We start from the raw sequence: 13,629 nt of genomic DNA, 5'->3' as shown, positions 1-13,629 counted from the left end.
TCAGAATAGCATTTTCTGGATTAGCATAAAAGATTGCTGATTTCAGGTTTGGATTAACAGCAGCATTTGTAAATTACTTACACACACACACATACACGTATATAAACACACCAAATTCAAATAAATTTTAAAACACATAAAATCAACCTAAGTAAAATATTAATGCAACCTTAATAGATTTAATCTATTCCTTCTGAAGCTTTTGCTTTTAAGTAATGGCATATGTTGAATTGAGGAAATGCACAATCTTATCTTCATAACTCAATTGAAAGTCTCTTTGAAGGGTATACTATGGAGCTCGGGAAGTAAAGATAAATAAAATTCCCCTGACAAATGACCTTTCTCGTAATAAAAGGAATTTTAAGATATCAGCAGTCATTTAGCATGAAATTTAAGTCCTTTGTTATTTTAAGGAAGAAATAGTAATTATTATTTGAAAATTTGTGCATTTTAAAATATCCAGTGAAGAAAAAAAGGGTACTTAAAGGTACATAAAGCAGTCATAGAATAAGAGGCTTTTCTTTCCACTGCTTTCATTGGCACAATCATTATGAATAGTTCGGGGAGTCAGGTACCAATATAAACTCCCACATTCTCTCAGATAATTGATAATTTGGGATTTGTACATTTATGTAGTTCTCAAAATCTGCACTGAAGTTTCCGTGCCCAGTATTTAGTGGCAAGGCTTTGCTTAGGAGTAGACAGGAAAATGGTCCTTTCAAATTTGCAATTACAGCTTTAAGCTAGTTGGTCTCTGTGATCTAAATTGTAGCACCTAATATTTAACAGTTCTTCAAGCTTCACTGCTGGAATAAGTAGCTCTGTTATGTACAGAGGACTTTTATATGCACGTGGCTTTTTATTAGCTATAGTTTTAAACTGAACCGAATGATTTCTGTTTTCTAATTTTGTTATTTCAAGCAAACCTTTAAAAACAAAACATCCAAAATGTACAGGTTTTGCAGGCATGACCATCATTTTCTGTTTTAGGGACCACCAGGATCACAGGGACCAAGAGGAGACCGGGGCCCAAAAGGAAAACCTGTAAGTTGGCAACAGAGTTTCCTTTTTGTAAATGGGTACCAGGAAAGGCAATCTGCACCATGTTCCCTGGGGCCCTCAAAGAGCATGTGTCACTGTTCCTTTCTCACCTGTACAAATATTATAAAGAATTCATGTCATGAAGAAGTTGTATCTCTCTCCTGATTGAGAAGAAGTGATCCCTTGCTAATAAATACATATTATCCTTCTTAAGTAATACAACTGATATTTCCTTGTTCTTTAGGAGGTCAGATTAAAATAAAGTAGAGTCTGAGAAAGCATAGTTAGCACATAAGGTTGTTTTCAGAAATTATAACTCATGAGTAATTGGTGCCAAGAATGTACTGTTGACATAAAACACCCAAGTTTTGTGATGTGTGGTTGCTATAGAAATAACCAAACTGAATATAGGAAAAATAAATTATCAGAGGATAAAATTTTTTTCGAATGATGGTGCAATGAATTCATTTTCCCAGTAACACTGCCTTTTTTTTCACTGAGTAGTTGCTTTGGAGGTATCAAAGGAGTACTTTTAAAAATCTATAACTCCATTATCAGAACAAAGCTAACACCTTCAAATTTTAATAATCAACTCTATACCCACCCTTAAGATAAAACCCGAGGATATTATGTAATGCATATAAAGTGTTTTCTCATTTTACCTAGCCATATGGAACATGTATTGTTTTCAAGTCCTAGGATTATAATTTTTTTCTTTTTATGTTTTACCTCCAAAATCTAATGTCCTTCATATATTAAATAACTGTATTAATTTCATGTATCGATTTCCATCAGAAAAATTTGTTTATGCTGTCTAATTTCTCCCCATGACATTTCCCTTAATTCACCTCTGTATGGATGTTTTGCCTTCCCAATATGTATGTGTCCATATCTAAATGGCAGAAATGTTTCACCAAGGAAGCAACAAACAACCTTGAATATACAGTTGAGGGAAAAACATATTTTAGACTATGTTCCTAGGAACTTCCGCCTTTAGTTTCACCTGTATATGCTTTTATGCTTCCACGCCTTACACCGAGTATAGTGTCCTGCCAATACTCTCCCACCCTGGAGCTGGAGTAAAGGATGACATCGCAGGCACTCAGGCTGATGGCACCATCCCAGTGAGGGGCTCCGGGGGGGCTGCAAGGCTGCGTTCAAATGATCTCATGCCTGTTCTTCCTTGTCATTCTGCTGAACCTGCCACATGACTGCTGGGAGCTTGACCACAGTTAGGAGTTCTCCAATGTCTGTCCGGAGCCTAGAATAGTAGAGGCAGGAGGAAGATGACTTCACTCGGGTGTAGGATGTGTGGTCATGTAGAAAATATTTCGTATTAATGTACTTGTGCCAAGAGCCATTGATAACTCTGCATCCTAAGCCCAGGTGGAAGTTGCTATGGGAATAGTGTGGACTTCCAGAATTCCTGATTAAGGATCCAGTCTCACCCTCCTACTCTTCTCTTCTCTTCTTGACCTAACGTAGGATATGCTCCATTCACTATCTTGATTAGGTCTGATATAATCAATGGGAATTGGGTATGAGTGCGTGTATGCATGTGTGTGTGTGTGTGTGTGTGTGTGTGTGTGAGAGTGAGAGAGAGAGAGAGGGAGAGAGGGAGAGGGATAGTAGTGCCAAAAGTGACTGGGTTTAGAGTGTAGAGTGATTATTTATGAGGAATTAAGTTGGATGATACTGGCAGATACCCAAATAGGAAATCTGTTCTTCTCTTAATTCTGACTGTGGTATGCTGGACAATATTTAACTACCAGCTCTCTCTTTTTATAAGGTCCTAATTTGTAGCTTTTGCTGATTTTCTGGAGTAAATGTTCCCACTGGAGCCAACTTTATGCTGCCAAACATGAGGTCACAGAATATGGAATTAGGAAGAGATGTGCATAGTCAGCACCCACGGCCTCTGTGAAGTGGCTCCAGTATACCATTGACAGGCCATCTCTTGACAGGACACTGTCAAGAGACACTATGCAGTTATGTAAAACTGTGGATGTTTGATGACAGACAGTCCAGTCACTGGGTAGCACTGAAGATTTCCTGGATGCTATCAGTAGTTCTCACTCTGGAATAATTTTACTCACTCCCCTTCCCACTGGAGACATTTGACAATGCCTAGAGACATTTTTGGTTCTCACGACTGTAGGTGGCAGGGTGTGGGAGAGTGGTTGTTCTTGCATCCGTTGGTAGAAACCAGAAATGCTTCCAAACATCCTGCAATGCACAGGACATCATCCCTCAGCAAAGAATTGTCTGACCCAATGGTCAATGGTGTTGACGCTGAGATACTCTGCTGACATTGTGAGATTTCTGCTGTATTTGATGATTAAGTAGAGGAGAAACGTGGTATTTATGATTGCAGTGCCACCCTATATTGCTACAGGCATAGCTTTAGTCCAGCTGAACAGTTCCTGGAAGACTTGGGATATGGGGCTTACTACTTATTCAGCATGAGTTATTTTATTGAATGTTGCAGGAAATTTCTACGTTTCCATAAAGCCATATTTTAAAAATGTTACCCATTTAGGACATATGATGGCATATGAGTGGTTATCAAATTTACCAACAGTGTTATTCTTGAGATGCTAGTTTGCACGGGCAAAGTTCAAATGCACAGCAAAAATAAAATCATGTTAGATTGAGGCAGCAGCTTAAGGTATCCTATCCTTTCTATGTTGCCAGAAATACCGCTAGGTGGAAATTCTGGAAAGTTCATATGGGGAGAGATAAGCCCTACATGGCAGATGTGTTTATTTTTTATAACAAATGTAGACTTTCAAAATGTTTTGTTTCAGAAACCTGTTTTTATTCTTTTTGCCAGAAAATCTGAGTTCTAACTGCAGAAATCACTTAAGCCCCATAGGTCTCAGTTTTCTAATCCATAAAATGGGAAATGTGCCAGCTCTTACTAGCTCTAACATTTTATAATTATTTTAATTTTTGGTGGTGTTATTAACCAGCAGTTAATAAACATCTCGACTCTACTTGTGAATGTTTAAACACCGCCACCTAGTGGTCATTTAAGAGTACTTTTATTGTAGATTTCTGCTGTGGCTGCTGAAAACGTATCCTGGTTAGATGGGAGTGATGATAAATAGGATATTTATCTTAATAGAATCTTATGTGATTCAGCTCACCTGGAAATATTAAAATATATCTCTATTAATGTGTTCTAGATTTATAATTTATTTTTTCAATACTTATTGGTAACATGCTTGTGGATTATATTTTTTCTTCTCACTTGTAATCTTGTTCATTATATGCACATAATTCTGGATCATTTTTACTAACTTTCTTCATTAACTTTAATCTTAATTTCTAAAAGAATAAATCACATAGGCTCTTTATAGGAGATACCATGGAGGTGCAGAATTGATCATGATCACTGAAAATGTAGGCTGTCTTCAAAGCAAGCCTGGAAAGATGATTATTCATCCCAGAACAGCGAAGCACACAGGCTATTATGAGGTTTAATATCATTCAAACTTCTCTCCACTCCCATTGACATGGAAAGTTAGTTTTTTGTTTTTTATTTGGAAGTATCTTTGGGAGAAGAGATTATGTTTTAGCTCACTGTTTTTTTTTTTGGTTATAATACTGGTCATCAATTAAATTAACAACTGAATATTTGAAAACCATATTGGGATCTTTCATGCAAGGCTCTATGACTATTATTTTGTCTATGCTACCATTAGCTTATATTTCCAGCTCATATTATCTATACTATATGATAGAGACATCTTAGACAGCAATTAATGCCAGCCTCTATTCCATATAATGAAAAGAATATAGTGATTGTCAGTAGTTTAGGTGAACTGAAGTGATCATGAGGATTTTGCTTTTTAAAGGAAGTGGGTAATTTTCTAAGAAATCCTTTTTCAAAGAGGTAACAACACGTAAAAAATGTTTCTTGAAACTACTCCAAGAAGTAAACACACTTAAATGAATGTTAGAAAATATATTAAATAATTAAATTTCTGAATATCTATTATGTTACCCTCCCCCAAACCCTCAGATATAAACTAACCCCCCATCATGTCAGCTTGTTTTAAACTTACTCCTTCTGTCTTATCTTCATGTTTCAAGTGCTTTCTGTGGGTTCAGTAGATATTCTTCTCTTTCAGCATGAAAAGCTTCTTTTACTATTAAACTCCAACTCACATACCATTCTTTTCTATCCCTGCATCTAATTATACCCTTTATATTGCCTTATGACTTCTTTGGCCCTTTCCTTAGAAAGAGGCCTGATTTATAGGCTCTCCAGGGTTAAAAGAAGAGCCAGAAATGTACTAACACGACTGGTGGGAATGATGAGGTTGGGGGAAGGAGCGTTTCCAGCACTGATGCAGTGGCGGTTCCCCAAGCTGCCTTCAAAATGTAGGTTGTAAGGAGAGTGGAATTTGGCAGCTAGAAATCATTGTTCTCTTCCCTGAAAGCCAGAACTTGGCTGGGTCTCTGTGCCTTTCCCTCTATTTCTCATTAGTCTGGTCTTCCTCCGGGACTGGTAAGGAATATAAAGTGTGTCAGACTCGAACTAATAAAGAGGACTGAAATGTGAAAACGTAATAAGCAAATATTTAGCACATACGATATGCCATAATTACAATGTAATTAATAAACTACAGATGGAACAGCACGAACTCCAATCAAGAGGTCCTTAATTTTGGGTGGCATTTACACACAGACCAGTAATTCAGAAATTATTTGAACATCTTTGAAAAGCAAAACTCAACCAACTAAGGAGGCTCGTTGTAGAATACTTGTGATTTCAATAAAAGTTTATATAATTATTCCATGAAGGTCGATTACTGGGGCTTTAACACTTCGAGAGTAAAATTTCTACCCAGACCTCGTCTCCATGTCTGCCCGGTGCAGAAATCAGCGGTGTTAGCCACAGCCAGTGGAACTGGTATTAAGGGGCTGGGTTGCCACTCATTCATTTTTCTTAATAACGGGCACTCCGTTCCACCCGGAAGTCTGTCCTTTCAGCTTTTATATTAAGTGTGTACTTGGCAATGGATTTTAATTTCCCTGGCTCGTTTTCCCAGGGTCCCCGTGGTCCTCAGGGAATTGACGGAGAGCCAGGCGTTCCCGGCCAGCCTGGCTCCCCGGGGCCTCCAGGACACCCGTCCCACCCAGGACCCGATGGCGTGAGCAGAGTGAGTTGTGTGCACTGTTCAATAGCACACTCAGGTAGCATCTTAAATTATTGATTTATTGCTATGATTTTAAATTGTGTTTATCTAGAGGTTGATTCTCCATTGGAAGAGCTGCTAAGTGAATGTGACACTGCTACAAAGAGCAACAGAATTAACAGATCCACAGGGAATTGTTGAACTACGAATGGTTGAAGTGCTGCTCGAAATTATTCATATCTCTCAGTGTTAGTTCTGGCTCCCATGAATTCTGCTCTTCTTGCTAATTCTGAAAGGCCTCTAGCATCCTATGGAGTGAAAAGAGAGACGTGTCACCATTCCTTTGCTGTTTTCTAGGCTTAGAATGCTGACGAAAGTTGCATCATGTCCTCCACCGAAATAGCATGCTTCCGGCATGATGATACATATGAAAGGGCCACTGAGCTGACGTTAAATTTGCTACCTGATTATTTTCTTAATTTTAGTTTCCTTCCTGAAGTAAAATAAAGGAAAATGTCTTTAGATACTTAGATTCATAGTAGCAGACATGGAAGATTCATGAGTAAATTGCACACCTTAATGACGGACCATATGGAGCCTTGAAATAAGATTTTTATTTACACCAATGCATACATTTGTTTCTCCAGTGATTGTGGTTTATGTTTTAATCAATACAGACATTTTTATTCCTACTGATATCTGAAATTATCTGAAATATAACTACTGGAATGTATATAGACAGTTTCGGTCAATTCAGTTACTAGAGTTTTTTAATTTGAAAGAGAAAAGATAAAACTGCCTCTAATTCTGGGAGTATTTAGGGAATCATTGAAAGGGTTATGAAAGTTTATTAACTTACATAAATATAATTTAAAGTTTACTTGCCGTGAACCAATGAAGAAGAATACCATCTAATTAAAATAATCTAAAATGGAATCTGGTGATTTAGGGCAAGTATTTTAAAGGAATCTTTCAGGCTTTGTTTAGACATTTAGCAAGCTCTCACCCCAAGAGGGCATCAGATAAAGAGATTTAAGCCTGAAATGGATTAGACTGGCTAAGTATTTTTCAGAATAATCCATGCTTTTATCAAATATCAGAAATTTAACCCATTGCAGATGTTCTGAAGCAAAATAGTTTTTTAAAAAAATACATGAGGAAGAATGTTCAATCAAATGCATATGCAATGAAAAACAACTTGAATCTTTTCCTTGCTTTAAAGTTAAAAGTTTAAAATGATTCTCAGAAGAGTCATTCTATAAGAATCCTGGAGAGTGTGGATTTCTTAATTTAAAAAATATGTTGATGTGTCTGTTACTGTGGGAATAATGTCTACACGTTGCTTTTACAGCCATTTGCAGCTCAGATGGCTGGGGTGGATGAAAAATCTGGACTTGGGAGTCAAGTAGGACTGATGCCTGGCTCTGTGGTAAGCACACATTTTACTGATAATCAGAGTACTTGTGATGAGCCACTATAAAAACAGGCTCAAATTAGCTAATCAAGAAATAGTATGTGTTTTCTTAAGTACAAGTATTCATTCATCAAACCCTACTATGTATCAGTTAAAATGCCAGTGGTGTTTTCATGAGTGTGCAATGTACTTACCAATGTAATAAAAGACTTTTGAAACTTGAAGACCTATAGTTCACAGAAAATAAAGGATTTGAAAATAATATTCCCTTCCGCTACCACCACTGCAAAGAAAATTTCTGTAATGTATTAATAAAAAAAAAATTATAGTGTTGATAGGAGCAGTGCTTTGGTAAAATTTTGAAGTAAGTGAAGTTTTGCTGTATCTGTTTTAAATTTTCCCACTTATCTTAACATACTTTGGCTGCCTTATGCCAACAACTTTGCAGTTTCCTGGCTGGGCCTACTGACCATCCATCCTCTTACAAATTTCTTCAACAGCAAGAAAGATTTCCATTTTCTTTGGGCAAGTATTTATCTTGGGTATTTGGAGCAATGCCATCTCATTGGATGAATTAACACTTTTCAAACCAAACTCTCCCATGCTTTTTGCTCATAATTCAGAAGTATTGCAAGTTGGTAGAATTTCAGGCAATAGAAAGTAGAATGTTATACCACCTTCTCTACAAACTTGAGGCCAGCACTCTGAATACCTTAAACATAGTTTGAGAATTTTTAAAAATCACTTGCTATATGGTGTCATTCAATGGTTATTTTGAGACAGGTGTTTTAAATATGTGAGTTTCCATCTGTTTGAATAGAGGAGTTTGGATTGTATGTTTCTTTTACATTTTTTTCCTGAAATGAAGTTTTTTATTTTCTTAGTTGCTAAAGTATTTGATTAATTCAAAATTAAAAATAAAAAGTTAATTAAAATAATTAATTAAAAATAAAAAGTTAATATTTTGCCATAAGAACATGTTTGATTTTAATTTGATTATTTTTACATTTTGAGGTGTGACGTTTTAAAATTATATAGGCTTAAATTTAAAAATTTTTAATTGCATTTTTCTCCTTCCCTCTCTCTCTTGCTCACTTTTTCTTTTTTTCATTTGTTACACTTCTATGTAATCCTTTCTGTGTTTAAATGGGGAAGGCCTGTCCAGATACTGTTTCTATACTTCAAATGTATTTAAAGAAAGACAGAAAAAATCCAGGAAACTCAAGACACCAGATGATTTTTAAACTGACGTTTAAAATAATCCAGTGATTATTGTGGATGGCTTCATAAACCTTTAAACTCAACTTGCTCATTTAAACTGTGATAGAGTTATCAATTGTGAAGCTGAAGAATTAAATGGCCGATTTATGCCTGCCAAGATTGTTCCTTTTTCAGATGTTCTAGCTACCAGAACCACCCCTCTTGGCACGCAAGTGTTCTTATCCCAAAGACACTGGGTGTGCACAGGCAGTTGTTTATTTCTCTTCATGATACCGAGGGTGTGTATGGAAGTTATCCCAAATGTTGTTCCAAGCTTTAATCTCCTTGAATTTAGCTGCATTCCAGATGAGTACAGATGGAGAATGCCATCATCTTTTACTGTCAAAGCTTCACTTTTCCAGATTCTAAAGCTGATTCAACATTTTTGGAATGTTTGGTCAAATTGTCATGAGCACTATTCTGCATTTTCCTCTCATTTGTTTTTAAGGGTCCTGTTGGCCCTAGGGGACCTCAAGGCTTACAAGGGCAGCAAGTAAGTACTTTTATAACTAAATTGCATATTGTAGCAAAAAAAAAGAAGTTTACAAATAAGATCTATGTGACATGACTGTTTTGGGATGGCCTTTAAATTACTTAGCTCTTACTTTGAATGGGCTTAACGTTCACTCATGTAGAAATATACAGAAATTGCTTCATGGGACTACATTTTTATCATTTGACTTCTTTATGTAACTGACATCCAATGCCAAGGTTTGTGTGTCTTTGCTTCTGAAAAACAGATCATGATTTCACGTTATCCTGAAAATTCTCATATGTGACATACAATCAGAGAAGGCCATCAGCATATAGTATTATTAAAAATAACAGTCAAGATGGGGAATCTTTAAAGAAGAACATGTTGCTATACTTTCTGCAGCCAGTAAAATAATGGTGTAGCGCACTTTCAATTTTAGTAGCGATTTGGCAGGCACTAAAAATGTTTTTCAACAGAAAGAAAGGAAAGAACCCTCAGCTCCATCAGGTATACCATATTGTCATTGTGAAGTGTGGAACTTTACTTCAAGCCATTCTACGTCACTGCCCTTGGTGGGGACAAAAGGTAGTGAATGGTGATGGTTTTGATGATGATCATGATGAAGGCAGCTACCATTGATTGACGATTTCTTCTGTATCAGCACTTTTCTAGATGCTTAAAATGCATTATTCTCTAAGTCCGCATAGGAGTCCTATGAGGTAGACCCAGTTTAATAGAGAATCTAAGTCATTTGCCCACACACATAAAGCCGGAAGGCGACAGAGCCAGCAGTCTGAACGAAAGCAATACTGGTGTTGTGTTTTCCTTTGGTTTGTATCTATAATTTGAAGGTGCATAATTTATTCTTGATTTTAGGGTGGCACTGGCCCTACAGGACCCCCTGGTGAACCTGGTGAACCTGGACCAATGGTAATGTCAAGTAAGCACATAGACCCAGTTCACAATAGGTATTAAATGCTGTGAGTTATTTTTTTTCCTAACTCTCCCCTTAATGTTGCAAGACGTTTCAGTCCATTTTGGGAGACCTACATCGTGGACTGTGTCTAGACTATGGGTTTCTTGTAGCAGAGTATTTAAACTCAGACGCTTTGAATATGGTCAGTAGACAGCACTGAAATATTTACGTTTGTGAAGTTAAACTCTGGCCCTGCTGAGCATATGATGTGATAGATGCAACATAAAATTCAAAACATCAATAAGCTACTTTCTCTGATAGTTTTCACTTGTCTCAACAATATTTTGGATTGTAACATAGGTAAATATCCTTTTGTTCCCCCTTTTGTCTTTTTTGTTTTGTTATTAGGGTCCAGTCGGTACACGAGGACCAGAGGGCCCTCCTGGGAAACCTGGTGAAGACGTAAGCTGCTTTTCTTCATTTTGCTTTGAGGTTTTGAAGAGTCTAAGAAGGAGCGTCAGTGTTAACATGATTATTCTTCATTAATTCTCATTTCATTTTCACTCACTATTTTTAGCCTCTATATAACACTGTCTAAGTTGGAGAACTCAGAATGGAATTTTTCAAAAATCTAAAAGTGCTCTTAATTTTGATACTATCATACTACTAGGTATTGTCTTTTTTCCTGCATTCCCCAGGTTGTTTTTATTATTATTTCTCCATCAGGTACTATACTTTTTCTTGCAATAGCTATAACTTTTGATGTAGAATTACTGACATGACCTTAAAGAAAAATACACTGATCTTATGGCAGTGCATCAATCTAAGGTCTTTGTTTTATGAAAATTGTAAATGTGTTAGTAGTATAGTGTCCAGATGGCACCCTATGCTAAAAAAGCCTTCAATTGGATTTGTAAAGCTACAGTGTGACTCCAGAATTTAACATCAAGAATGTGTGATCAGAGAATAGCTAGCATAGAACAACAAATTTATTTTTCTGGGTTCTTTTCTTAGTTGTACCAAGAATGAAGATAAAATCATGGGTAGGCAATTAATTTCTGTGATATTAAAACCAAATAGGTGTTTTCTCTTTGTGAATCATGAGATTTATTTAAGCATATTGCATTACATTTGATCAGAGAAAAAACATCTAAGGTAGTTCTTAAAATTTTTTGCAAGAAATGACAAGTTGTGTTTTAAGAAACAAAGCTTTAATTCAGTGCCACATGTTTTTATATAGTATATATGTGTATTTGTGTGAGTATATAAATTTTGAAGTTCATAAAATAATGAGCTAGTTCAGACTACTGTAATTTATATCCATTTTTTTCTTTAGATAAATTAATGAAATTTATACAAGCTAATTTGTTAGAATCTTTTATCAGGAATAGAGTGCCCCCCCGCCTTTTTTTTTTAAAGTTTAGAGCATTAGAGATGTATTTTCTAAAGAAGACCTTTGATTTGCAAGTTATTTGTCATTTAGCCTCTGAGGAGAACATTTTAATCTCTTTTCATGCCCTCCCCAACTGTTTCTTGTTTTTTTTCCATGAAGGGTGAACCTGGTAGAAATGGAAATTCTGGTGATGTGGGATTTGCAGGATCTCCGGTAAGTTTATACTTGTCAGTATTACAACATAAAGACCACTCAAAAAATAAAGAAATTAAAATAAACTTGTAATTCATTTATGCACATGAATTTTCAGATCAGCTGACCTATTTACATTTCACATCTCAATCTGGTTTGCCTTTTTTTTCTTTTTAATATTTGTGTTTTATAATGTTACATATTTTGAAAATGATAGTTCAAAAGAGTGTTTATTGTCTTGTTTTTTATAATCTAGAGACAATAAATTGTGAGCAGGATGCTTCTTTGGCTGGTCCCCAACCCTTGTGTTGCCTGAACTTCCTGAGTGGTGCAGCAGGCCCTAAAGTCTTATTTAAGACAGGACACACCAGTCTCCAGCCTGCCTTTAAACTAGCAGTTTTCTTCCACCCTTGCTCACTACTGGGACAGGTCCCTGGCAACCCAGTTAACCAGATCTCTGCATCCGGGTCACTGGGCCCCCTTTCTGTCTTTACTCACACCACATTGACAGGCCGTCCTCTAGGATGTATTGAACCAACCATGAGGAGTATTAGAGAATGATAAGAGGTCAAAAAGTCTTCTCTAATGTTCCTTTTCTTAAGACTTCTCCTTGTCTGACAGCTCCCTAACTGACTTAGCCTGCTGCTTATTATGTTCCTCATAACTTCATAATGTTTCTACCTCTCAATACAACCAACAGTACTGCACTAGTTTTTGTTTACTTACTGAAAATTGGTGAGGTTTAGTGCGAGGATATATATATATATATCTTTAAACAAATGAATGCTGCTATTCTGAGGAAATTTATAGGGTTCTAAAGATAATGTAGTTATAGTTTTGAAACCTATCCCCCATTCCCTGCTCCCTTGCTCTCCTTTCCTCCCCAGCTTGGGAAGTAAATGCAGACAAATGAATGAGGATTACTCATTACTACAGATGTCCATTTCAACCAGTCCAGACCTGAAGCCCCATTCGGCTGCAGTCTTGCACATACCCACGGTGGAGGCTTCTGTGGGGAGGAAAGGGGCCCTGCCAGCATATCACAGATGTATTTTGCAAGTGCAGCGACACGTGATTGGGACGCGATGACAGCCTTGGGTCAGCAGAATGAGAATATTTTATGAGTACTAGTACATCTGGCTCGTTTTCTTGTTATATTAGGAATATGCAATCATAGGAGAATTTCTCTTGCAGACCATAAAAACTGAAAAGTGAATTAATTATTTGAAATAACATAGCTCAGCAATTTCCCTATAGGCTTAGATGGGTGTGTGTTGTATTTTCTGCTCAGGAGGGAAGGCAAACCTCAGTAAAGGGAAACATTCCAGAGGAAAAAATTAAAGGGAGTCCTTGAAGTGAAATAATTTCTAAAACTGGGCTGTGTAAACAGAAGAATTAGTGGAGCTTTATTTATTCAGAGAGTATGGTTTGATAAAGCTTTACTGCAGAAGCCCCCAAAACACCAAAGAAGTATTTTCTCCTCAAGAGAAGGAGAAGGATTATTGCTTTGTTTTACTTGTGATGTTCATTTGTTCAGTTGCTTATTAATTCATTTAGTAAACAATGAATGAAACCTATCTTATGCAGAAAAAAAGGATTTTGCCATCTTTCTAAGATTGTGGCTGTTGTGTGGCACAGGAAAACAAAGGTTCAGAGAGTTCAGCGAAATGTTAGTTTCTTCATTCCATTGATTATTCAATGATTATTCATTGACTGTCCACTAAATGTCAGGCATTAGGGTAACTGCCAGAGATATGCAGATTTGTAATACATCAGTCCATGCTATCAAGG

The 13,629-nt window shown here is 36.6% G+C and overlaps 1 protein-coding gene across 1 annotated transcript in view; it reads left to right on the top strand.

Annotated features, from left to right (window-relative positions):
* COL5A2 (collagen type V alpha 2 chain) overlaps positions 1–13,629 on the top strand; it is a 162,751-nt gene that overhangs the window by 89,018 nt on the left and 60,104 nt on the right. The window contains exons 6-12 of the mRNA XM_077154406.1: positions 991–1,044; positions 6,102–6,212; positions 7,540–7,617; positions 9,311–9,355; positions 10,214–10,267; positions 10,662–10,715; positions 11,806–11,859. Coding sequence (XP_077010521.1) covers positions 991–1,044; positions 6,102–6,212; positions 7,540–7,617; positions 9,311–9,355; positions 10,214–10,267; positions 10,662–10,715; positions 11,806–11,859 — 450 coding nt within the window. The remainder of the gene's footprint in view (positions 1–990; positions 1,045–6,101; positions 6,213–7,539; positions 7,618–9,310; positions 9,356–10,213; positions 10,268–10,661; positions 10,716–11,805; positions 11,860–13,629) is intronic.

Source organism: Tamandua tetradactyla, chromosome 3 (genome assembly GCF_023851605.1).
Source record: "Tamandua tetradactyla isolate mTamTet1 chromosome 3, mTamTet1.pri, whole genome shotgun sequence".
Lineage (NCBI taxonomy): Eukaryota > Metazoa > Chordata > Mammalia > Pilosa > Myrmecophagidae > Tamandua > Tamandua tetradactyla.
The sequence above is the reverse complement of the archived record's forward strand: the minus strand, read 5'-3'. Positions and strand labels throughout refer to the sequence as shown.